This window comes from Symphalangus syndactylus, chromosome 14, assembly GCF_028878055.3.
Source record: "Symphalangus syndactylus isolate Jambi chromosome 14, NHGRI_mSymSyn1-v2.1_pri, whole genome shotgun sequence".
Lineage (NCBI taxonomy): Eukaryota > Metazoa > Chordata > Mammalia > Primates > Hylobatidae > Symphalangus > Symphalangus syndactylus.
The window spans coordinates 62,866,552-62,894,137 of NC_072436.2; the positions used below are offsets into that span (position 1 = coordinate 62,866,552).

The 27,586-nt window shown below is 40.0% G+C and overlaps 1 protein-coding gene across 1 annotated transcript; it reads right to left on the reverse strand.

Annotated features, from left to right (window-relative positions):
* Positions 1-8,538: 8,538 nt before the first annotated feature.
* LOC129462997 (ribonuclease H1-like) lies at positions 8,539-9,312 on the reverse strand. Its single transcript, XM_055243449.2, has one exon. It carries the CDS (start codon positions 9,286-9,288, stop codon positions 8,554-8,556), a length of 735 nt encoding a protein of 244 aa, XP_055099424.1. The 5' UTR covers positions 9,289-9,312; the 3' UTR covers positions 8,539-8,553.
* Positions 9,313-27,586: the final 18,274 nt, after the last annotated feature.

A 27,586-nucleotide genomic window follows, 5' to 3' on the forward strand; every position in this document is an offset into this window, starting at 1 on the left:
ATTAAGATACCTTTCTTCCATAAGATTTTGATCATTTTTATGTATTTGATGTGAAACTCTGCTTCTTCTTGTCTGGTGGCCTTTCCTTCTCTATATGAATAAATTTTTAATCAATTTACTTTGAAATAAGAGATACTATCTTATCTATGGAAATTATTTCCTCCTCCTAAACAAAGTAGCACTTAACCCATATAAAAGCTGATATCCACGTGCATAGATACTCGCAGTTGCTCTTCATCCATCGGTAGCTGGGAAGTCGCTCGTGTCATCACTGCATGAAACAGAGAAGTGGAGCGGGAGCTACCCCGCCTGTACCCCACCAGGGCTTTTTCAGGCGTGCACATTGTAGAGCAAAACCAGCCTTCAACCTTGCCTCATGGCACACGAGAGGAGAAACTTCTGGAAGGACCTCCACACTCTCTAATAAGATCTGGCATAGGCATCAAGAGAGTTGTAAGGTAGAGAGTCTAACTGTGAAGGAGACTATTGTGTGGGTAAAGAGTTTAGATATTGTAGTAAACCACTTACTTCTGTCTTTTCCTTGTTCCTTGATTTTGGCAGAAACATTAGAAAAAAAATCCTGGTTGTGCAAAGAAAATCAAATTATGCAAATATCAGTAACACATTAAAATGCATTAAAATAAGTCACATTAAAAGAAGTTATAAAAAATGTTTTCAAGGTTCATCCATGTTGTAAGGGGTATCAGAACTTCACTCCTTTTTATGCCTAAATTATATTTTATTGTATGTATATACTACTTTTTTTTTTTTTTTTTGAGATGGAGTCTCACTGTGTCACCCAGGCTGGAGTGCAGTGGCACAATCTCGGCTCACTGCAAGCTCTGCCTCCTGGGTTCACACCATTCTTCTGCCTCAGCCTCCTGAGTAGCTGGGACTACAGGCGCCCGCCACCACGCCCGGCTAATTTTTTTTGTATTTTTAGTAGAGACGGGGTTTCACCGTGTTAGCCAGGATGGTCTCGATCTCCTGACCTCGTGATCTGCCTGTCTCAGCCTCCCAAAGTGCTGGGATTACAGGCGTGAGCCACCGCGCCCGGCCTATACTACAGTTTTTAAATCCAGTCATCTACTGGATTGTTTCCACCTTTTGACAGTTGTGACTAAAGCTACTATTAACATTTTTTGTTTGTTTGTTTTGAGATGGAGTCTCGCTCTGTCACCCAGGCTGGAGTGCAGTGGCGTGATCTCAGCTCACTGCAACCTCCACCTTCTGGGTTCAAGCAATTCTCCTGCTTCAGCCTCCCCAGTAGCTGGGACTACAGGCACCCACCACCACGCCCAGCTAATTTTTTGTATTTTTAGTAGAGATGGGGTTTCATTGTGTTAGCCAGGATTGTCTCAATCTCCTGACCTTGTGATCCACTCACCTTGGCCTCCCAAAGTGCTGAGATTACAGGCATGAGCCACCGCACCCAGCCAATATGTTTTTAAAAACAGAAGTTAAATGCTTATAAAAACCGAATGGTAATACAGTATTGCCTAAGGTTTTGCCATTTAATAATATAAATACCACAATAATAACTAAGAGCCTCACTCAGTTTTCATATGCTTAACTTCAACCTTTTCCTTTATTGAATGAAAATGGGAGGACTTGATTGTTGGTGTTTTTTAAGAGTTAGGTTCTCACTCTGTCACCCAGGCTGGAGTACAGTGGTGCAGTCACAGCTCACTGCCACCTCCAACTCCTTGGCTCAAGGAATCCTCTTGCCTCAGCCTCCTGAGTAGCTGGGACTACAGGGATGCACCAGCACACACAACTGAAAATGGGGGAACTTGGAAAAAATATTGTTTATTATAACCTATTTGGTCTTGACTTTTGAAATAATTAGAATTGGATTTAAAATTTGGTCCTGGAATAGCCATAAATGATCATTATTTCAGGAAAAGTAAATATTGGTGCACCCAAGTAAATGCTTAATAGATTCAAATGTTATTAAATAAATTAAAATGGGCTTTAGAGCCTGCATTCACAGTTTAGTGCTTCATTGGTTTTACTTTACTTGGCAGCCAAATGTTGTCTAGTTTATCATAGTGATGATGGGGATATGCCAATGAGAATTTTTATAAAATTCTGTTTTGGCTAATTAAAATTGTTACTCCAGGAATGTAAGACGTAGAGCAAAAATTTGTAGTAAATCCTAAAGAGAAGAGATACACATTCAGCACTGTTCCTCCATAGATCTTACTAGGACATAACGTATAGTCAAGGTGTTTTGTTTTGTTTAACAATATTTAGCAATGAGATTGCCAATTTATCACTGATATTTGACCATTTAAAATACCAAGCTATCCTCACTGGTTTTCCTTTACCTGGCAGGGAAATGTCTGATTTATCATACTGACTACTTGAGATGTGCCAGTGGGAAAGCATTCCCGTTAGGTCCAAAAGTACAAATGCTACAGCAAATTAAGGTGGAGGAAAAATCAACATTTGGCTTAAATAGGAATACATATTTAAAAGCCACCACAGGCCAGGTGCAGTAGCTCATGCCTATAATCCCAGCACTTTGGAAGGCTGAGGCAGGTGGATGACTTGAGGTCAGGAGTTCAAGACCAGCCTGGCCAACAAGGTGAAACCCTGTCTCTACTAAAAATACAAAAATTAGCCAGACGTGGTGGTGGACACCTATAATCCTGGCTACTTGGGAGGCTGAGGCAGAAGAATCACTTGAACCTGGGAGGCTGAGGTTGCAGTGAGCTGAGATTACACCATTGCACTCCAGCCTGGGCCACAAGAGTGAAACTTTGTCTCAAAAATAAATAAATAAATAAATAAATAGCACCAGAGTATTTAAATTATGCATTGTCACTTGGTTTTGAATAATAACTGTTATATGTTGAATCTGTATATATCGTACATTTTTCTGCTTGCATTACAGATTTCCTGTTGATATAAGAAAAGCTTTGAGGTTTAAAATATGTGTCTTTGTGGATTATACCAATTATAGATACTTAAAATGTGAATAAACATAGAGGAAAAAGGGATAGACAGTGGGGTGGGGTGGAATTTGAGGTATTAGAGAAATTCTTTATATAACAGTTTTCCCTTTCTAAATCATTTATTGTTTGAAGTTAGTTTCTTTAACCTTTGTGATAGCACTAATGCTATATGGCTTATTTTTATCATTTTTCTTGAATTTCCTTTTCTGTTATCAAATTTGATTCCCCTTCTATTATCAAAATTGCTTACTGGCCTGGCACGGTGGCTTATGCCTATAATCCCAGCACTTTGAGAGGCCAAGGTGACAGGATTACTTGAGGCCAGGAGTTTGAGACCAGCCTAAGCAACATAGTAAGTCCCCATCTCTACAAAAAAGTTTTGAAAAATTAGCTGGGTATGGTGGCACATGTCTGTAGTCCCACCTACTCAGGAGGCTGAGGTTGCAATGAGCTATGATCCTGCCACCACACTCCAGCCTGGGTGACAGAGCAAGACCCTGTCCCCCTGGAAAAAAAAAAAACCCGCTCACCATTTTACCATTTCAACATTTGCTTCTTGTAGGAACACTTAATAGGTTAACCAGAATACAAGGAGACAGGATTCTCTTTCATCAGAAACAAAATTCAGTGATTCAATGCTGTCGAATCTCATGTTGGAGACAATTTTAGGAAAGCAGAAGAAAGAGTGTTTCCCCCTGACATGAATCCGAGGCCCTGTATTGCAAATGCAGGAAGCATTGGCTATGCTGAAAGAAGCTCCTCGTCATATTCATAATTTCCCAGTGAGAGACAAGGTAGAAACTGCTGCTGTCTGAGCACACATGCCATCCTAAATGCTACGTGTGAGACCAGCAGGACCTTCCACAAAAGATGCTTCCACCCTGACTCCCTCACTTGGCAATCAGGCGTAATGTAACAAACTTGGCATTTTTCTAAAAATTCAGGAAAGCTGAAATCAAAGCAGACATCAACTTCACAAATGACATATTAATCAGGGCTCAAATATGGAAATTATTATTTGAGCTCTGTCGCTCAGGCTGGAGTGCAATGGTGTGATTTCCACTCACTGCAACCTCCCCCTCCTGGGTTCAAGCAATTCTCCTGCCTCAGCTTCTGGAGTAGCTGGGATTACAGGCTCCTGCCACCATGCCTGGCTAATTTTTGTATTTTTAGTCAAGACGGGGTTTCACCATGCTGGTCAGGCTGGTCTCAAACTCCTGACCTTGTGACCTGCCTGCCTCAGCCTCCCAAAGTGCTGGGATTACAAGCTTGAGTCACCGTGCCCAGCCAGGAATTATTTAATGATAAAACTAGATTTAAGTTTATGGGAAGAAGAGAAAGAACTGTTCATTTTCTTTTAGCAAATGAATACATTTAAGGCTATGGCTTGGGTCCTGCCTTGCCTGTGGGTTGAAGTGAGGTGTGTCCAGTGCTCCCTGCTACTCTTGCAAAACAGGACCTAAATATTCTGCAGACCGACATTCTTTCCGGCTGCCGGTCATTTTCCATAAAAACATACTTTACTATTGAGGCATTACATTCCTAACGCCTTTATTATGTTTTCTTCTTCACAAAGAATTACGTTGAAATATAAATAAGTTTTCACCTTCTTTCCAGGTGTGCATTCAGACAGTCCCAGCTATTCAGGAGGCTGAGGTGGGAGGATCCCTTGAGCCTGAGAGTTCGAGGCTGCAGTGAGCCATGATTGCATCACTGCACTCCAGCCTGGGCGACAGAGTGAGACCCTGTCTCAAAAAAATAGTTAATTCTTTTCTTTTCGCTCATATATAAATTGTACATTTTTAAATATTTAAATATCATTTGGAGCAAATCTCCTTGTGACATGTTTGTGATTCCTGCTTTGGTACTTGAGACTCACCCAGCTGTTTTGTTCTAAACAACTGCTGGGATCTTTATTGTTTTTTTCAGCCATTTGTACGTTGATTCTCTTGGTCATTTTTTTTTTTATTTTTTTTTTTTATTTTTTTTTTATTTTTTGAGACGGAGTCTCACTCTGTCACCCAGCCTGGAGTGCAGTGGCGAGATCTCGGCTCACTGCAAGCTCCACCTCCTGGGTTCAAGCCATTCTCCTGCCTCAGCCTCTCCAAGTAGCTGGGACTACAGGCGCCCGCCACCACGCCCGGCTAATTTTTTTGTATTTTTAGTAGAGACGGGGTTTCACCGTGGTCTCGATCTCCTGACCTCGTGATCCGCCCGCCTCAGCCTCCCAAAGTGCTAGGATTACAAGCGTGAGCCACCGCGCCCGGCCCTTTTTTTTTTTTTTGAGACGGAGTCTCGCTCTGTCACCCAGGCTGGAGTGCAGTGGCACAATCTCGGCCCACTGCAAGCTCTGCCTCCCGGGTTCACGCCATTCTCCTGCCTCAGCCTCTCTGAGTAGCTGGGACTACAGGCGCCTGCCACCATGCCCGGCTAATTTTTGGTATTTTTAGTAGAGACGGGGTTTCATCGTGGTCTCGATCTCCTGGCCTCGTGATCCGCCCGCCTCGGCCTCCCAAAGTGCTGGGATTACAAGTGTGAGCCACCGCGCCCGGCCCTGGTCATTTCTTTTATCCCTGTGTATAAGAGCACAAACCGGGGAATATTAGAGAAGACACATGAATGGGCATTTAAAATACGTTGAGAAGCACAGTAACTATTAAAACTAGCATAGCTTTCAAACAGATGATGATTAATAAAATTGTGACTTCTTATTTTTCAAACAGGAAATGCTATGAATTTTATTGCACTAAAAACCAATGTGTACCAGAGAGCGCAGCCTGACTGAAAGATTTTTAAATTCTGTTTAAAACAGTGTCATAGTATAGGAAAGCTGAAACAATTGGAAACACAAATGGAAGAGACTGCTCCCTGCAACTTTTAGCCATGAGATAGCAGTATACATTTAGATAGAAAAGGCTATGAGATTCCAAAAAGTTCAAAGACAGTATTGAGTTTCAGAGAATAGCGGGATATAACCCAGTCCTTGGTGGTCAGCTGAACCATAGTATAATTGTTTTTAACATGGAAGGAAGAAGACTTTGCTCTCTTTTTAAAAACCTGCTGTTGAGCTGTGCACTCTCTGCCCCAGCTGATAGTCACAGCCTTGTCCTTAGTGTGAGCAGAGTGACGAACTGATCATCTCACTAGTGTGCAAGCTCTCAGACTTGTTCCTGACTACAGCAGGTGCGGTCTGGGTGCAGTGATGGTTTCTCTCTGTGCCCAGAGGGCTGCTCCCTCCTTCACTGCCAGGACAGATGTCGGTGTGTGTTCTTCTCCCAGCCAGTAGGACAGATGCAGTCAGTGAACAAAACAAACACAGACACACACACATACACAGACACACACACACACACACAACTTCCTCCCTCAGCGACCCCAACTCCTGACAGCAGAGATGAATCATGTTACTCAAAGTATAAAGTTGCCATCAGTAAGTGAAACTGACAAAAAGATATCTTAAAAGACAATTGCTTCAAATTTAATATCTGTAAAGAAATATGCAGTTGATTATGGAGCTGATGAAGTAAACTGCGTGATATAAAGAGAAACATAACAATAAACATAATAATAATAAAGGGGAACATAATAAATTTCATCATATAACTTTTTTCTTTTTCTACAAGTTAATATATAAAGGACAATAGCATGGAATTAAAGGCGTTGTGTTTTTATTCAAAAATGACTTTTTTTTTTTTTTTTGAAACAGAGTCTCCCTCTGTTGCCCAGGCTGGAGTGCAGTGGCATGATTTGGCTCACTGCAACGTTCACCTCCTGGGTTCAAAAGATCCTCATGCCTCAGCGTCCTGAGTAGATGGGATTATAGGTGCCGAGCCACCACACCCAGCCAAGAATATTTTCAAAAGCATGTCTCTCAGGCTATAAAAAGTGAAGTTGAAATTGAGTAATCAAGTTTATAGCCTGAAGCAATTGGGTCTATTAAAATAATAAGTATTCATTTTATTTCTAAGTAAAAGAGATAAATCAAAGCTAATAAAGTGTTTCATTTGGGATAACTTTCTTTTAAGATGGCTTGCTTTCATTCTGATTCTGCTGTTACTTTCAGATCACTTAATATGTAGAAGATGACTACAATTTTGTGTTCAGATTTAGAGTATAAACCAAGTCTCATTTCATTAACTAATATAGACCAACAGCTTGGTTAAGAAAGGAACCACTAATTTTTTTTTTTACACTGATTGTTTTATTTAACATTATGATGCATTCCAAAGAAATGAACAGGGTGACATACAGCTGTCATAGTAATGTCATACGCCCAGGTTGGGTGTTACTTTGTGTTCTTAACAAAATATAAGGATTGCAGAACATCCCTCAAACCACACTGCCTGTGTATTCTATGCCTAGTGATACTCTCACTAAAATTGTATTACTTGTGGTTGCAGTGAGCTAAGATTGCGCCACTGCACTCCAGCCTGGGCAACAGTGCAAGACTCTGTCTCAAAACAATAAATAAAAGTTTGACATGATTATTTATTTAGTTTTAAACCTTTTTATAATAAAACAAAAACATATAGGAAGTGACACAAAACAAATGTAATCCCAGCACTTTGAGAGGCCAAGGCAGGTGGATTGTTTGAGGTCAAGAGTTCAAGACCAGCCTGGGTAACATGACAAAACCCCATCGCTACCAAAAACACAAAAACCAGCCAGGCGTGGTGGCATATGCCCGCAATCCCAGATACTTGGGAGGCTGAGGCAAGAGAATCACTTGAACCCAGAAGGCAGAGGTTGCAATGAGATCACGCGATAGCCTGGGGTGACAGAGTGAGACCTGTCTCAAAAACCAAACCAAACCAAACCAAACCAAAAAACTGTATTACTTGTATGATAAGGAAAAGAATCAAATGTGTGTACATGGGTGGGTTTGTTTTGTTTTTTTGTGACAGGGTCTCGCTCTGTCACCCAGGCTAGAGTGCAGTGGTACAATCTTGGCTCATTGCAACCTCGACCTCCCCAGTTCAAGTTACCCTCCCACCTCAGCATCCTGAGTAACTAGACTACAGGCATGTGCCACTACACCTGGCTAATTTTTTATTTTTTCTAGAAACAGAGTCTCACCATGTTATCCAGGCTGGTCTCAAACTTCTCAGCTCAAGCAGTCAGCACATTTGGGCCTCCTAAAGTGCTGGGTTACAGATGTGAACCACTGAGCCCAGGCTCAAATGGTTTTTTTTTTTTTTTGAGACGGAGTCTTGGGAGTCTCATATGGTTGCTCAGGCTGGAGTGCAGTGGCGCGATCTCAGCTCACTGCAACTTCCACCTCCGGGGTCAAGTGATTCTCCTGCCTCAGCCTCCTGAGTAGCTGGGACCACAGGCGCACAACACCACGCCCGGCTAATTTTTGTACTCTTTAACAGAGATGGGGTTTCACCATACTGGCCAGGCTGGTCTTGAACTCCTGACCCAGTGATCCACCCACCTCAGCCTCCCAAAGTGCTGGGACTACAGGCCTGAGCCACCGCGCCCAGCCTCAAATATGTTTTAATATACATTATGATATTAACTTCATGGAAATTGTTATGTCATTAAACCACTTACATAAACCATTAATCTCTAGTAAACTTAGCTTATTTGGTCATAATAGCCATAGGACATGAACATTTAAGATACTCGCCCACTGAATGTCCATCCCTTGGGTCAGCCTCTCCAGTGCCACGAAGTCCTCTTTGTTGATCACCTCTTTCCCTGCACTTGTCTTCCACCCATTTTTCTTCCAACCTTGAACGCAGTTAGTTATACCATTTATCGTAAACATACTGTCTGTATACAGAACCAGTTTATTGATGTTCTGAGGCTTTGCTTGTTCAATGGCTTTGCAGGCTGCATGAATTTCCACTCTTTGGTTTGTCTGCCGCCCAGGAAATCTAATGCCTACATTTAAAGGACGGCCCGGCCCCCAGTAAACGCCGATTCCTGCTCGTGGCCTTCTACGCCCATTACTGGAGCAGCAGCCATCAGTGTAGACGACGACGAAGTCTCTCATGTAGGAATACGTTTCTCTGCTAACTGGAGGCGCTGGCTCCACGCTCGGCTTCATGTGCTTTGCATAGGGCTCTGCGCTTTCATCTCCATCTCCATCCAGTGGCTCACGGAGTCGCTTGCTGGCTTTCGTCTCCGATTCTTGTCCATGTTGATTTTCCTGCCCTTCTGAAACTTCCGGGCTTGCAAATTTCCTGACAAAGGCCCAGGCCTCATCTTCTGTGGCAAACTTCTTAAATCTGGCAGCAGGAAACCGGTGCACCTGTGCTTTGCACTCATTCCAGGTCAGAAAGACCCCGGTCTTGCGGCCCCTCCTCACGGCATAGAACATCCCGCGAGAGCCGCGGCGGCAGGGCACGGCCTCCAGCTCATCGCTCACTCCCAGCACCGGGAAGCATTTCGACTCCCAAGGAACCACTAATTTTACAAAGAGAGTTGTCCTAAACTGTGACAATTTTCCAGTACTTAATTCTTTTTACAATTCATTCGTTTCTTAAATGACAAATAAAATTGTATATGTGTTGTGTAAAACCTGTTTAGAAATAGGTAGATGGTGGAATCATTACATTGCGCCCAGGAACATATACATACTTACTTTTTGTGGTGAGAACTTCTTGATTTTCAAGAATACAATACATTAACTGCAGTCACCATGTTGTGCAATGTATCTCTTAAACTTATTCCTCCGGTCTAACTACACTTTTGAATGATTTCACCGTCTCCCCAAACCCCTGCCTCCCACCCCTGGTAACCTGCATTCTACTCTCTGCTTCTATGAGTAGAAGCAGGAGGCTGGAGAATTGCTTGAACTCAGGAGGCAGAGGTTGCAGTGAGCTGAGATGGAGCCACTGCACTCCAGCCTGCGTGACAGAGCAAGACTCTGTCTCAAAACAAAAAAAAAAGAGAATCCAGAGGTCAGACATTCCTTTTAGCAAGGACTCCAATATGGTTTCTCACCTACTCACTCCAACAAAATTGCCCTTCTCAAAGCATAAACGATAGCCATATTGTTAAATTATGAATTAAAGCATAATTCCTCAGCCTTTGGCTTAATTTATGTATCAGCAGCATTTGACACAGGCGATCTCTCCTTTTTGCAAAACTTTCTTTGATAGAATTCCAGAACACTTAACCCACTTTCCCGCGGACATTTTTGATAATTACCCCTAGTCCTTTTTTGCTGTTTTTTTCTCACCTTTACTACTTTTTAAATGTTAGAGAAGCACTAGGCTCAGGACCTGGACTTATCTTTCTTTGCTTTGCTTTCTTACAAATTTTTGTGTCATTAATTTCCTGATATTTCATATTACACCTCAACACTAGACTACACCCAGCACTGTCTGACTTCTTCACTTGGCTGTCAGTCAGGAATCTCAAAATGAAGGTCCACATGGAGCCTGTGATACTCCGCAGACTTGCTCTTCCCCTATCTGTTTAATGGCAACTCCCATTTTATAGTTTCTCAGCTCAATATTCTTGATGTCCCCTTTTAGTTCTCTCTGTATCTGTCTGGTTCTCATTCTCTCTGTCTATCTCTCCATCACACACACACACACACACACACACACACACACATTTTCAGATCTGTCGTGTATGGAAAACCTGCCAGCTTTGCCTTTAAAGTGCAGTAATTCCAAATGGTGTTTTCAAATTCACTTTCCCACCCTCACCACTTGGTAACTACACTGCTTCCCTCACGCGGTCAGGGCTCTACTGCAGCGATTTCTTGGGGGAAATAATGAGAACTATTATACATTCTTATTTGAGGGACCCTCAAAATTACAGGCTAGCCATATCTTATATGAATTTAAGCTTTTATCATTGCCCTTTTTTTCATTCCAATCTCTACATAGCAACCACAGTATGCAATTTTTTAGAATTCCAAGCCATATCATAACACACTTTTATTTTATTTTTATTTTTTGAGACGGAATTTGGTTCTTGTTACCCAGGCTGGAGTGCAGTGGCGCAATCTTGGCTCACCACAACCTCCGCATCCCGGGTTCAAGCAATTCTCCTGCCTCGGCCTCACGAGTGGCTGGATTATAGGCGTGCGCCACCACACCCGGCTAATTTTTTGTATTTTTAGTAGAGACGGGGTTTCTCCATGTTAGCCAGACTGGTCTTGAACTCCCAACTTCAGGTGATTCACCTGCCTCAGCCTCCCAAAAGTGCTGGGATTACAGGCATGAGCCACCGTGCCCAGCCAACACTCCTGTTTTAAAGTACCTGCTCGATTACTTCTTTTCTCCCTCATTAGAATTTAAGCTTAACAAACCTGGGTAACTTTACATACTTTTCCACTAATCTATCTCCATGAGCTGGAGATCACTTAGTGTAAGATAAATGATCAGTAAATATTTTCAAATAATAGAATCAATTATTAATAGTTTTCTTTCTTTGAGTATACATTTAGACTTTCAAAAATCAAGAAAATAGATCGGTCAAGAGAATTCCGTTTGTTTTGATTTTGTTATCCGCTGATTAGATTAGCTGTGTTAGTATAGATTTCAGTGCAGGAAGCTGTAAGCATTTCCTAAATTTTAAAATGAAAGGTATGGGATTTAAATATCCATTCCTTTTATTTAAGGAATAAAAAAATACAAGCCTATCTTTTAAAATGTATTTTATATATGTAAACTATCTAAATTTATTTTTCTCCTTATCCCTGAATACTTTTTCAAGTTATTCATCTCATTTTAAAAAATCTACCTCGATAACATTTTAAAATATGTATGCAACTTCATTAAGAATATCTTTGTGTTCCACTGAATAGTTTGTCAAATAATACATTAGCAGTACAACTTCCTCATAATTCTTAGACTTGTTTGATTAAATTTACAGATTTCCTGCTCTCAACTCATAAATTCATTAAAGTATAATACATCTTACTTGATCTTTGTGGGGTTTTCATACCATATAGTTATTATTAAAATTGATTTTTGATATTTGAATCAACTTTTTAATTGCATTGTTGGTTAGATTGGTCGGTAGAATCCTTTTTTGTTTTGGTTCTGTTGTGTGTTCATTACAGAGTGGCTTTGCTACTGTGAAGCTTGAAACATTTTCTTTTTTGTTTTATTTCTTTCCTTTTGTCTTCCTTCTTTCTTTCTCTCTCCCTCCCCCCCTTCTTCCTTCCTTCCCTCGTTCCTTCCTTCCTTTTTCTTTATTTCTCTCTCTTTCTCTCTCTCTCTCTCCCTTTCTCTTTCTCTCTCTTTCTCTCTTTCTTCAGGTTTTGCTCTGTTGCCCAGGCTGGAGTGCAGTGGTATTAACAAGACTCACTTAAATTTTTTTTAACAGAAATTTATCTATCTACGTTAACCAAATTTCAATGTAACCAATATTTCTTTTAAGTGAAAAATTAAATGTTTACCATCTGTTAGCCTCAACACTTTACTTTCTGCAGCCTCAATTTTTCTGGCTCTAGTAACCCTCCCATATCAGCCTTTTAAGTAACTGGGACTACAGGTAGTGCCACCACGCCTGGTAAATTTTTGTAATTTTTTGTTGAGATGGGTTTCACCATGTCACCCAGACTGGTCTCAAATGCCTGGACTTAAGTGATCCTCCCACCTCGGCCTCCCAAAGTGCTGGGATTATAGGCATGAGCCACCATGCCCAGCCAAAAGGTTGGAACATTTTCTAAATTTAAAAACAAAGTGCATGGCATTTAAATACCTATTCCTTAAAATTTGGAAGACATGTTAACACCATATAAACCCAGAGCCTGTATTTTTAGATTAATAACATGTAGATATTTTCCATTTCTTCTAAAGTTTAAAAAAATAAACATTTTGTATTCAGAGAATTCTTGATAACAGAAGGTAAACATTTTTCACTTGAAAGAAATGGATTACTTTGAAAAGAAATTTTGTTAATGTAAGTTAGATTAATTTTTGTTTAAAAAAATAATTTAAGAAAAATAATGCTCAAAGAGCAGTGGTCATGGCATTTATTCCAGAGAGTGGAAGTTTAGCCTGATCTGCCTGTAACAACGAAAGTATATGGATCAAGATAATTCTATAGGGACATAGATTAAAAGATAACATACTTTTCTATTTTAAAAACCATAATAACTTTTTGTTACATGTATTAAATGTGAGAGAACAAACAGCATAAAAAATGAACTTTTGGGAGGATATAAACAAGTACTGAGAACAGTGTGAAGAATAAAATTCTCATCCTGGCTTGGTGTGGGCAGAACCTCACAGCCTGAGAACAAGTCCAGTATGTGGTGGTGGTAAGGCCCCTCTGTATAAAAACTGTCCTCATTTACTGAGAATTGAGGTCTCAGGAAAAAAAAAAAAAATTACTAACCTCAACATGAAATGATTGGTTCATCATTTGATATACCCTGTGCCTTTATAACATATACAATTGTGTTGTCATTCTATAAGGCTTATCATTTGTTACATTTAAAACCAGAATAATTTCAAATTTGAAGTGAAATAAGTCCCTTAGAGAAACAAATTTCAAAATACACCCCCTACCTATCCATATCTATATCATCTATGTCTGTGTTAGGCCATTTTTATATTGGAAAAAGCAAAAACATCCTTCTAGGCCTTCTAAATTTTATAGGATAACACAAACATTGATGCAATGGTGATAGACAAAGATGGATGTTAATATTATTTGGAAACATTTTCATTTATAGTATTGTGAGCAAACCGTCAAGGGATTGGTGGTCTTAGGCATTATTTCCCACTAGGGTCTATACCTTTGCATGTGAAAAGTAGGTACTAGAGGAAGAGCGAAGAGAGAGCACTCATTGTTCCCAGAGAATTGGACTAGAGAAATATGAAGTCGCCTAGAGAATGATTGTGCGCGCAGCGCTTTTCTCTGGGGAAGCCGTCTCATCATTTCGGTTGTATATTTTACTACAATGATAAATTATTGGTTTGAGTTTAGATGTGTTCATTAAATATGGGTTAATGTTATGGTCCCACAATGTTAGGACGATACACAGAACCTGTGGGAAATTATCGGTCACTCACATAACCAAGGAGAAAGAGAAGAACGGTGGGTATCTTGCATTGTGATGTGGTATTGAATTGACGGATTAAGACAGCCAATGTGAGCTACCCACATGCAGCAACTGAAATTTCCAAAATAGATAATTACGATGTGCTAAGATCAGTTCATATGAAACACTCACACATATTTGACGTGAACATTTTAATTTTGCATAGCCGGTGCGTATGGGCTTTTTGTTTCGTTTTGTTTTTGTTTTGAGACAGAGTCTTGCTCTGTTGCCCAGGCTGGAGTGCAGTGATGCAATCTCGGCTCACTGCAACCTCTGCCTCCCCGGGTCAAGCAATTCTCCTGCCTCAGCCTCCCGAGTAGCTGGGATTACAGGAGCCTGTCACCACGCCAGGCTAATTTCTGTATTTTTAGTAGAGTCGGGATTTCACCATGTTGGCCAGGCCGGTCTCCAACTCCTGACCTCAGGTGGTCCGCCCGCCTCGGCCTCCCAAAGTGCTGGGAGAGTATCTGTTTAAGCCGGCCTTGGTGCTCAGAGCGCTGCCTCTGAACTGGGGTTGCCCGTTGCTAGGGAACGCGTCACGCCCTCTTTGCTGGGGAGCCGCCAGCCCTCACGGTGCGGGAAAGAAGGCTGCTTATCTCCAGTGTGATCTGAAAAATTAGGGATGGGCCTGCGCGGTGGCTCACGTCTGTAATCCCAGCACTTTGGGAGGCCGGGGCCGGCGGATCACGAGGTCAGGAGTTAGTGACCACTCTGGCCAACGTGGTGAAACCCCGTCTCCACTAAAAATAGAAAAATTAGCTGGGCATGGTGGTGTATGCCTGTAATCCCACCTACTCGGGAGGCTGAGACACGAGAATCGCTTGAACCCAGGAGACGGAGGTTGCAGTGAACCGAGATCGTGCCACTGCACTCCAGCCTGGGCAACGAAGCGAGACCTTGTCTGAAACAAACAAACAAACAAACAAAAATTACGGATGCCTGTTTTACTTGTTTTCCAGACTTGTCTCTGGCTTGATCAGGGCATATAACTATGTATTTTTTGTATCTGTGTAACAAAAATATGTTGGTTTTTAAAAATAAAAACATAAAAGGAGCCTCCAGCCCGCAGCGGCTGGAGCCGGAGGCTGTGCTTGAACAGGCCAGGGAGCCACTAGGCGGCGCAGGACCTGAGCCCAGAGAAACGACCTGGAAAGGATGCTTCGCACAGAATGCGGCGGGGACAGCGGCTGCCGAGCGGGGGTTCTGGAAAGCACTGGCCCCTGAGCCCCAGCGCAACGCAGGGTGACTCAAGGGTTAGCCCGGGTGGCGAGAAGAGCCCAGGGAGCAAGGCCCCCACGCGCAGGCGCGCTGCGCTTCCCCGCGCTGTGATATCATTGATGAACCCGCGCAGACGTCTCCTCAATGCAGGAGCCTCCCTCTCAGCGCTAGAGCCCAGGCCGCTGCCAGGCAAGCGGCCCTGCCAGGCTCTCCTGCTGCTGCTCGCGGTGGCTTGCCAGGAAAATTTTATGTGGCTTGTCCCCTAAAAGCGCTCTCATTTCAGGGTAAAATGTTTTAATTATGTTGCAGCCCTTTGAAACAATCGCTGATCATTATTGATTTCCTGAGGTATTTATTGTCACAATATTAATCATGATTACCTCGCTCGGTATTAATGTGCATGTCCCAACTAGTTCTTGCAGTGATTAATTGCACAATTATTTTAAGGGTTACCAGTTTTCCTAATGCCTCCTACTTGGCAGGAGTTTGGGTTGCATTTTTGCAGATACAGGGTGCAGCAGGAACATTTGTCCTCTACCTTCGGGGTCAAAATCAGTCCTGTGTTTAAATCTCACAGGCTACTTGAGCTCCTTGCTCGCCGTTTTCATTCATAGTCTCAATACGCCAACTTTATTAATCTTTTAAAGATTACTCATCTAATACAGGTGACTGTACATTAAATACGGATGGAAGTTGGCCTGTGAGGAAATACATTATTTTTTAAAAGGCAACCAACAAGTACTAGTTCTTAACTAAAAAGTAGGGGCAAGCTGAGAAACTAAAGTAGAAAAGGAAATTTTACCAGTCCGAAATAGATCCATTCTTGGAATTCACAGAATTTTCATAACATCTGACTCTCAGAGGGCATGAAGTGCATAATCTTCCCTAGATTAGAAAAAACATATAGATGACAGGTTTACCTAGGAAACTTCAGTACTACAAGAAACACAAAATATTTAAATATATGAGATTTAAATACATTTAAAATTATTAAAGTAATATAAACATTTTTTAGTGACTGTGTTATGTTTTTCTGGTTATTTTCTTTTCTACTAGTATTTTTTCTGTAAAAATCGTAAAACTATATCAGCAATTTCTAATGCCAAAAAAGTAAAAACTAGTGTGTATATAAATGCACGCCATATCTCTTCCTTATGCTTTTATCTTTTGTCTCCCGATGACCCTAACCCAAACAGTTACACACGAGGAGGACAGTTTATCCGTGTTTAAGTATTGCTCTTCAACTCTTGGTTATCTAATTACCAAAGTACACTTTACCATATATTCCAATTCGTCAAGGATGACAGCCTCTGCATTCAAATTTTGGATTTGTGTTTGCTTTACATTATATTAGATGAAATTTTAACCTACTATCATATAGGTTAGGGAATGTCAGATAAACTTTAGTCAACAGATAACCACCATTATTTCAGTAGATCATTTCAGTAGGGCATTTCAACCTAATATATAGCAACGGCATAGAAATATTGCCTTTTTGTTAATATTTCCACATTTTATTTATTTTAAATAAACTTTCAAAAATATTCTTAAAATACACAGTATTCAGAATAAATATGTTTTAAATTCATTAAATTTTAAAGATATCAGAGACAACGTACTAGGAAAAGCATGAGTCTAGAGAGAACAATACACTGTAACGATGATGACAGAATAATATAAAATGAGACCCCGTTCTACTCTAATCATATGAAAATAGCACAGATATATAACACCAACCACATCAAAACATAGTCTCCCTGGTTTGCAAACTGTTCACTGAAATAAAGTTTCTTTTCTCCAAATTCCTTTTCAGAGAACTATTGTTCATATTAGCAACTCTAGTTAAAGCAGTAGAACAATCCAAAAGATATTTTAAAAAATCATTTTCAAGTAAAGAGCAAATGGACAGATAAAAAATAATGGTAAATGAGCAGTATAATATAAAAATAGACTAGAAAAAGGTCAATTATTAGGACTATGAGAAAGAGTAATAAGTGATGTAATAGAAAAGTAAATGATATAAATCTGAAGATATACTTAAAATGGAAAAAATACACAAATTACTTCATAATGAGCTCAGAGAAATAGATGGAAAACAGGAAATTATATTAAAGTAAATAAATGATAAAAAAGATCCAGGCCAGGCATGGTGGCTCACTCCTATAATCCCAGCATTTTGGGAGGCTGAGGCAGGTGGATCACTTGAGCTCAGGAGTTGCAGACAAACCTAGGCAACAAGGCTGGACCCTATCTCTACAAAAAAAATACAAAAAATTAGCCAGGCATGGTGGCACCTGTGGTTCCAGCTATTCAGGAGGCTAAGGTGGGAGGATCGCTTGAACCCAGGAGTTTGAGGCTGCAGTGAGTTGTGATCTCACTTGACAGAGCAAGACCCTGTCTAAAAATAAAAATAAAGAAATAAAAAGATCCAATAAATGTCTGATGAAATTTATCAATAATAAAACACTACTAACAAAAACATCAAAGGAGAAATTATGGTAGGAAGGAAATTCATCTCAGGAAAGATCTGTAAACCAAAACAAAGTAAATAGTTAATACTAGTAAATATATTAATATATCTAAGAGAATATTGGCTCTTAAAACAATTCAATACAAATTGGACCTAAAATTTTAAACAAAAGTAGTAAGGCAGATTCAAAGAAATATTTGGTTTTACCACATATTGGGGAAAAGATATTTATTAACTTTAGGTTTTGTTAAAGTATTTATGCACGCCAAAAATTTACAAACATTCTAAAAACATAGAAAGGAAATATGTAAGTATAAAAAATGACAGAAATGGAATTCAAAAAATAAGCAAATAAAATATTTAACTGAAATAATAAAGAACAGAATTGGGGAAAAGTAAGATAATAGAAATCATAGTAAATAAAACTAAAGAAAAGTCACAAAATAGCAACATAACATTTCAGTAACCATAATAATTGTAAACAGGCTATACAAACCAATTACTAAAAACAAATTATGAAATTACTTGAAAAATTAATATCCAGCTACAATTATTATGACACGAAAAGTGAATTACATACATTCTTTCACTTCAGAATAAACTGGAGTAATAGCAACCAGATTTACTTCACACCTTATAATCTAGAAAACTAGAAAATTATATGAAAACAGTTTTCATAAACATTGTAAAATAGGACTGTGCAGGACTGTGATCTATGACATAAAGGAAATAAGAAAGCTAAGTGTGAAAATATTACCACTTTACTCCCTGGAAACTGTTTCCAGGCCGTGAAGCAGAGAATGGCAACCCGCAACACAGCCCACCCGTCTGGTAGCATTTGGAAGCCAGCAATGAGAATTCAGGAAAACACAAAATGTTAAATTAGGGGAAAAGTACTGGAGAAAAAGAATCTGCAAAAGAAAAAATATTTTAATAACAATGAGTACCACATAAAGTTAAGAGTTATAAAACCATTATTTCGTTAACCTGATTTCAACAAATGTCTTTATACTGAGAAATTTCCTAGTGTTATTTATAAAACTAATAAACCATTTGTTTCCATACAATCATTAGTTCCACTTTTTTTTTTTCTTTTTTTGGAGACGAAGTCTCTTTCTGTTGCCCAGGCTGGAGTGCACTGGCGTGAACTCAGCTCACTGTAACCTCCGCCTCCCGGGTTCAAGGGATTCTCCTGGCTCATCCTCCCGAGTAGCTGGGATTACAGGTGCACGCCACCATGCCTGGCTAATTTTTGTATTTTAGTAGAGACGAGGTTTCACCACGTTAGCCAGGCTGGTCTTGAACTCCTGACCTCAGGTGAGCCGCCTGCCTCGGCCTCCCAAAGTGCTGGGATTATAGGCGTGAGCCACAGCGACCGGCCTAGTTCCACTTTTAGTTTTGTCTGAGAAAATATATATTATACACATTTTTTTTAAACTTTATATAAAGTTATGGGGCACAATTGTAATTTTGTTACATGGATATTTTGCTGCATGGGGTGAAGCCCGGGCTTTTTGAATATCCATCACTGGAATAACATGCATTGTACCCATTAGTAATTTTGCATCTTGCACCCCCAACCCTTCCAAGTCTCCATGTTTTCACACTCTACGTCCATGTGTACACATTATTTAGCTCCTACTTATGAGAATGTGGGGTGTTTGTCTTTCTGTGTCTGAGCTGTTTCATTTAAGGTAATGGCCTCCAGTTCCATCCAAGTTGCTACAATAAACATGATTTCATTTAAAAATACACATACATGTATACATAGAATTTTTTAAATTATCTTTAAAATTTTTGCTTCTTTCTGGTTATTTCCTCAAGGCCATCCATGTACCTCCTGCAGCTGAATCTCTCGGTATGCCACTGCGGCCCTCTGTACCCCAATCTAAATTTTTATTTTTATTTATTTATTTATTGAGATGGAGTCTCGCTCTGTGTCACCTAGGCTGGAGTGCAGTGGCACAATCTCGGCTCACTGCAACCTCCAGCTCCTGGGCTCAAGTAATTATCGTCCCTCAGCCTCCCAAATACCTGTGACTACAGGTGTGCGCTACCACAACATGGGGTTTCACCCATGTTGGCCAGACTGGTCTCAAACTCCTGACCTCAAGGGATCCACCTGACTCAGCTTCCCAAAGTGCTGGGATTACAGACGTAAGCCACTGGCCCAACCCCACTCTAAATTTTTTTAATTATTCTTGAATAAGTAAAAGTAATATGAATCATCTTGTGCTTTTTTAAAACTTTTTGAATAAAATATAATAGTTTACATTTCATTGACAAATTTATCACTCCGATTCTGCTTTACAATGCCATCCCTTGGGAACCACAGCTTATTCTCTTAAAGAGAGTGGAAGATACGCATTTAGTTATAATTATTTAACATGAAAAATGTATCCATTCCAAGCCTAACCTGACAGATACAGGTGCATTTATTCTTAAGATAAATTTTAAAAACTAGAATCTGTGGAGAACCAAGATCACATGTAAAACTAATAAATATATATATTTTTGTAAAGTATGTAAAAATAGCATTGAAAAGAATAAAAATCAGGCAATTTGTGAGTGGAAGGAGAGATGGCAAAAGTCTTTATTAACAAAATAATCATAGTTATGGAAGTTTTATTACATGCTGGCCACATTCTCAGTATGTTAAATGTATTGGCTTATTTAAAACTCACAAGAAGCTCATGAGATATTAATATTTCCCTCATTTTAAAGATGAGGTTCAGAGAGATTAGAACTTGCCCAAGCTCATACAGTGAGTGACCCTTGGAGCCCAGCAATGAAGCCAGTCAGTGACATTCCAGACGTCATGATAAAAATGTGACTCTTGGCCTGGCATGGTGGTTCACGCCTGTAATCCCAGCACTTTGGGAGGCTGTGGAGGGTGGATCACGAGGTCAGGAGATGGAGACCATCCTGGCTAACACGGTGAAACCCCGTCTCTACTAAAATACAAAAAATTAGCCGGGCGTGGTGGCGGGCGCCTGTAGTCCCAGCTACTTGGGAGGCTGAGACAGGAGAATGGCATGAACCCAGGAGGCGGAGCTTGCAGTGAGCCGAGATTGTGCCACTGCACTCCAGCCTGGGTGACAGAGCAAGACTCCGTCTCAAAAAAAAAAAAAAAAAAAGTGACTCTTAGGAAAAAAAAAGAGCAGATATTGGTTTCCACCAGTGGTGATCTTTAAAATTGTTACTACCAGTTTTAGAATCTCTGGCACGATGAGAATAATCAGGCTTATATCCATAAAGTATTTTAAAGATGAATTTGTTTTGGTTATAAATGAAGCTGAGAAATTGACAGTAAGCATAGAATTGGCAGAAAGCAAAATGACTATCTTACATACTGATGCATTGATGCATTGAAACATAATCTGCACAAAGAAAAATATTTCATTTTGGATAGACAAGCCTATCTCCATCAATCGAAACTTGGCCAGGTTTCTGTTTTTTGTTTTGCATTATTTTCAATTGAATGGAAAACTATTGTTACTAAATTGGTTAAAATTATTACAGGAAGAATGTTGTTTTGAAGTATAAAGTAATTTATACAGAATTTCTATGTTACATTATCTGATTGAGACAGTTAAGCAAAACAATGTCAAATTTCCTCTTCTTTTTTTTTTTTTTTCCTGAGACAGTCTTGCTCTGTGGCCCAGAACTGGAGTGCAATGGCATGATCTCGGCTGACTGCAACCTCTGCCTCCCGGGTTCAAACAATTCTCCTCCCTCAGCCTCCCGACTAGCCAGGATTACAGGCAGACGCCTCCATGCCCAGCTAATTTTTGTATTTTTAGTAGAGACAGGGTTTCACTATGTTGGCCAGGCTGGTCTCGAACTCCTGACCTCGTGATCCACCCGCCTCGGCCTCCCAAAGTGCTGGGATTACAGGCGTGAGCCACCTCGCCCAGCCAACAATGTTAAATTTCCTTTTTTTTTTGAGACAGGGTTTCACTCTTGTTACCCAAGCTGGAGCCACCGTGCCCAGCCACAGTGTTAAATTTCAATAGCTTCAAGTGTACTCATTAATTATCCTCTATGAAAAATGTTTATTCTGAAATAATTAAAATTCAAAAACAAATTGATTCAACATATATTTTAATTTTATTTCACAAGTTTTGTTTTGTTTCTGAGATGGAGTCTTGCTCTGTCTCCCAGGCTGGAGTGCAGTGGCCTGATCTCGACTCACTTCAACCTCTGCCACCTGGGTTCAAGGGAGTCTCCTACCTCAGCCTCCTTAGTAGCTGGGATTACAGGTGCATGCCACCACATCCAGCTAATTTTTGTATTTTTAGTAGAGACGGGGTTTCACCATGTTGGCCAGGCTGGTCTCAAACTCCTGACCTCAGGTGAACCCCCTGCCTTGGACTCCCAGAGTGCTGGGATTACAGGCACGAGCCACCGTGTCTGGCCATTTCACAAGTATTTTTATGTTAATAGTGGCAAGATTTAAAGTATATGCATTAAAATTATACCTACTGCCTATTATTATTTCATATTCATGCATTTTAAATAAATAGAAATATAGCAAGAAAAACATTTAAGAAATATTATGCTTTAAAAAATCTCAATACATTGTTTATCTTACTAACGTCTTTTAAGTTTTTGGTTTTTCTTTAAAAGATGAGGTATTTCAACGCTGCCCAGACTTGTCTCAAACTTCTGGACTTAAGCTTCCCGAGTAGCTGGGATTACAGGTGTGCACCACCATGCCCAATGTTTCCTGTTTCTTGACTATCAGGTAGGAAGCACATTAAATAGTTTTCATTCATTCACTCAACAACCATCATAACTGAAATTTCCACAGGTAAGAATCTGAATTCTCACCAAATGCATACACTGGAAGGTTTTACCTGTATTTATCATCTAGTTTGACAAACACCATAGTTATATTGCTAGACATACCCATTAAATTATCTTCCTTAAGGTATTAATATCCTGTTGTATCATTTAGGAAATACATTTTAGAAGTACAGTGTACCATTTTATCAAGATGTCCGGTTTCGCTTTCATTTTATTCTGATTATAAGTGCTCATTGTTTTGCAGGTTTGTCTTACGCTCTATGTCATAGATTGGACAACTTTTTCTCTAAAGAGCTGCAGAGTAAATATTCTATGTGTTGCAGGTTACAGCATGCCTGCCTAAATTGATGTGGCCATGTCCCAATTTTTTGTTTCTTACTAAAACAGGGGGTCAGCCTGATTTGCGTATAATCTCGTCTCTGCTTGCCTCACTGCCTATCACTCACCCCCTTAATGCTTCTCTCTTAAATGACCTTTCTTTTGCTCGGGCAGACTTTAATTCCTAGATTAGATCTGCTGTGCTTTCTCTGCCCTCTGACTGTAAATATCTATCCGTGTGTTGAAATGTCACCTCTTCTAGTGGCCTTTTCCAACCAGCTTCCTCTTGTAGCTGCATACACACCACACACTCAATGTAGTAATTAGAGAATTGTATATCCAATTGTATGTCCTGATTTACAATGAAAAGCCCTGGTCTGGCTGGGTGCGGTGACTCACACCTATAATCCCGGCACTTTGGGAGGCCGAGGCAGGCAGATCAGGAGGTCAGGAAATTGAGACCACCCTGGCCAACATGGTGAAACCCCGTCTCTACTAAAAATACAAAAATTAGCTGGGTGTGGTGGCGTGTGCCTGTCATCCCAGCTATTTAGGAGGCTGAGGTGGGAGAACTGCTTGAACCCGGGAAGCGGAGGTTGCAGTGAGCCGAGATTGCATCACTGCACTCCAGCCTGGGTGACAGAGAGAGACACCGTCTCAAAAAAAAAAGAAAGAAAGAAAGAAAGAAAGAAAGAAAGAAAGGAAAAGTCCTGGTTTACATGGAACAGACCTGGTTTATTTCTGCTACCCATGTATCACATCTAGTAGAGTCTTTGTTCCAGATACTACATTGTTTAAACAAATACTGTTATTGCAATACATAGGCTGGACAGGGTTTAATAGAGCTCTTCTTTTTTATTATTATTATTATACTTTAAGTTCTAGGGTACATGTGCACAACATGCAGGTTTGTTACATATGTATATATGTGCCATGTTGGTGTGCTGCACCCGTTAACTCGTCGTTTACATTAGGTATATCTCCTAATGCTATCCCTTCCCCCTCCCCCCACCCCATGACTGGCCCCGGTGTGTGATGTTCTCCTTCCTGTGTCCATGAGTTCCCATTGTTCGATTCCCACCTACGAGTGAGAACATGCAGTGTTTGGTTTTTTGTCCTTGTGATAGTTTGCTGAGAATGATGCTTTCCAGCTTCATCCATGTCCCTACAAAGGACATGAACTCATCCTTTTTTATGGCTGCAGAGTATTCCATGGTATATAGGTGCCACATTTTCTTAATCCAGTCTATCATTGATGGACATTTGGGTTAGTTCCCAGTCTTTGCTATTGTGAATAGTGCCGCAATAAACATACGTGTGCGTGTGTCTTAATAGCAGCATGATTGATAATCCTTTGGGTGTAAACCCAGTAATGGGATGGCTGGATCAAATGGTATTTCTAGTTCTAGATCCTTGAGGAATCGCCACACTATCTTCCAACAATGGTTGAACTAGTTTACAGTCCCACCAACAGTGTAAAAGTGTTCCTATTTCTCCACATCCTCTCCAGCACCTGCTGTTTCCCGACTTCTTAATGATGGCCGTTCTAACTGGTGTGAGATGGTATCTCATTGTGGTTTTGATTTGCATTTCTCTGATGGCCAGTGATGATGAGCATTTTTTCATGTGTCTGTTGGCTACATAAATGTCTTCTTTTGAGAAGTGTCTGTTCATATCCTTTGCCCACCTTTTGATGGGGTTGTTTGTTTTTTTCCTGTAAATTTGATTGAGTTATTTGTAGATTCTGGATATACCAGCTACTGGGGAGGCTGCGGCATGCGAATCACTTGCACCTGGGAGGAGGAGGCTGCAGTGAGCCGAGATGGCACCACTACACTCCAGCCTGGGTGATGGAGCAAGACTCTGTCTCAAAAAAAAGAACCACAGCTTGAATATCTGGAAAATCCTCAGCCTATCTATATTGCAAAACATAAGACACATGTTCAGCCAGGTGCAGTGGCTCACACATATAATCCCAGAACTTTGGGAAGCTGAGGCAGGCAGATCATCTGAGGTTGGGAGTTCAAGACCAGCCTGACCAACACGGAGAAACCCCATCTCTCTACTAAAAATACAAAATTACCCGGGGTTGGTGGCACATGCCTGTAATCCCAGCTACTCGGGAGGCTGAGGCAGGAGAATCGCTTGAACCTGGGAGGCGGAGGTTGTGGTGCACCGAGATTGAGCCATTGCACCCCAGCCTGGGCAACAAGAGTGAAACTCCATCTCAAAAAGAGAAGAATGGAAAAGAGAAAAGAAAGCAAATGAAAAAAGAAGGAAAAGAAAAGAAAAGAAAGAAAAGAAAAGAAAAGGAAAGGAAAGAAAAGAAAAGGAAAGAAAAGAAAAGAAAAGAAAACAATTTCTGAACAGAAAACAAAAGGTGTGGCAGAACAGCCGTATGATGGAGATCATGGGTGTGACTCATGGATTTAATCAGCCATCTCAGGAAAAGCCAAGAATGGAGATAGATTATATCCACAGAGATAGAGCTAGTTTGAACTAAAGAGGAATTAAAAAGTGGGATGGCATAAAGGAAGACTGTCAAACTTCTTGGATACTACAGGACAGGACAGTAAAGCTGTTAGGCTGCAAACATTTTCTTGAATGCTGTATCATTCAACAAAAGAGAATGACCATGAAGATGACTCAGTGGTCATCAGGGCTGCACCCTCCCCAGAGGCCCAGGGAGGACATCAGGACTCTCCCTCCCCAACTTGCAAAGGAAAGGCGTGGCTTAGGTTTCCTAGGCCAGGCAGCTGCTGCATAGCATCTTGGTTTTCTCTAGTAAGATTATGATTTTTCAAAGTGGATATTTTATTTTATTTATCCTGCTTGATATGTGTTGACCTTATCAAATCTTTGTTTGATATTTTATTGATTCTGGAAAATCAAACATTTCTGAACTATTTTTCTTCAAATGCTACTTTCATGTCACTTTTTCACCTCCCCCACTGACACCAATTAAATTCATGTTAGGCTATCTCAATGTATTCCCAAAGTTTCTACCTTCTCTTCTGTGTTTTCATTTTTAGGCTGCTTTCTGTATATTTTCTTTTTGTTTTATATGAAATGATTTATTATACAAAAGACAACTCTTATTGAACACAGAAAATTGCAAATATATTTTGATGACAATATCTTTGGTAGCAAAGAGTTTTGGAAAAAAGACATTCTGTGATGCCAGAATCCTCCCAAAAAGGTTAAAAAAGAAGCATCAAAAGCAAACTACTTTCCAATTTACATTTTCTTATTTACTTAACTTTCCCAATTGTTTGATGCAAATATGTATAGCGGTCATCTACTGAGGGAAGTTTTAGAAACTACTGTTGAAGTAGGTTGATGTTGTTGGAATCAGAAGCGTAGCAGTTACCTTTGATTTTTTCTTCAGCATCTGAAGAAAAAATATTTCACTCACAAGAATATCTATTGATGCCTTGCTAACTCCTAATGCTTTTCAATTAATGGATTTTGAATTTTGATACTTAGCTGTTTGGGAGTACTATTCCAGTTTATTTTTTTTATTTTTTTTTTGAAAGTGACCTTATTAAATGTTTTTTTTTTTTATTGTTATTATACTTTAGGTTTTAGGGTACATGTGCACAATGTGCAGGTTTGTTACATATGTATCCATGTGCCATGTTGATTTCCTGCACCCATTAACTCGTCATTTAGCATTAGTTATATCTCCTAATGCTGTCCCTCCCCCGTCCCCCAACCCCACAACAGTCCCCGGAGTGTGATGTTCCCTTCCTATGTCCATGAGTTCTCATTGTTCAATTCCCACCTATGAGTGAGAACATGTGGTGCTTGGTTTTTTGTCCTCGCGATAGTTTACTGAGAATGATGGTTTCCAGTTTCATCCATGTCCCTACAAAGGACATGAACTCATCATTTTTCATGGCTGCATAGTATTCCATGGTGTATATGTGCCACATTTTCTTAATCCAGTCTATCGTTGTTGGACATTTGGGTTGGTTCCAACTCTTTGCTATTGTGAATAGTGCCGCAATAAACATACGTGTGCATGTGTCTTTATAGCAGCATGATTTATAGTCCTTTGGTTACGAACTTTCTTCAGGTCTATTAATTTTTTCTTCATTTAAATAAGATCTGAAATCACTCCCATTCAATAATTGAAAAAGGAACAATTTCAGTTTTAAGGTTTTCAGTTGTAAAAATTATACTCTATTCATTTTCAAGTTTTTATGTTATTTTCTTCTATTTTTTAAGTAACCAGTTTCCTGATCAAATTTTACTATCTTGGCTTTTATTTCTTTTTTCTTTCTTTAAATTTTACTTTAAGTTCTGGGATACCTGTGCTGAACGTGCAGGTTTGTTACATAGATGTACATGTGCCATAGTGGTTTGATGCACCTGTCAACCCATCATCTGGGTTTTAAGCCCTGCATGCATTAGGTATTTGTCCTAATGCTCTCCCTCCCCTCCCCCCCTACCCCCCTGACAAACCCCAGTGTGTGATGTTCCCCTCCCTGTGTCCATGTGGCTTTTATTTCTTAGAACAAAATAATATTTGCTTAATCATCTAAGCCTCAAGATCTAAACTGTGAACACTTTTTGAGAATATTTCTGTTGTGAATTATTTCTCTTGTTTTTCCTTATAGTATCATGTCTTGTGTGTCTTTTTATCTTTATGTATATCTTTATTTATATCTGGAAATTGTATCTGATAACTATATTCCTACGTCTTTGAATCACACAAATGAAAATGACTTAGGTCCATGAAGATGTGATTATCGGTTTGCTTTTTGAGCTATTAGAAGAATAATA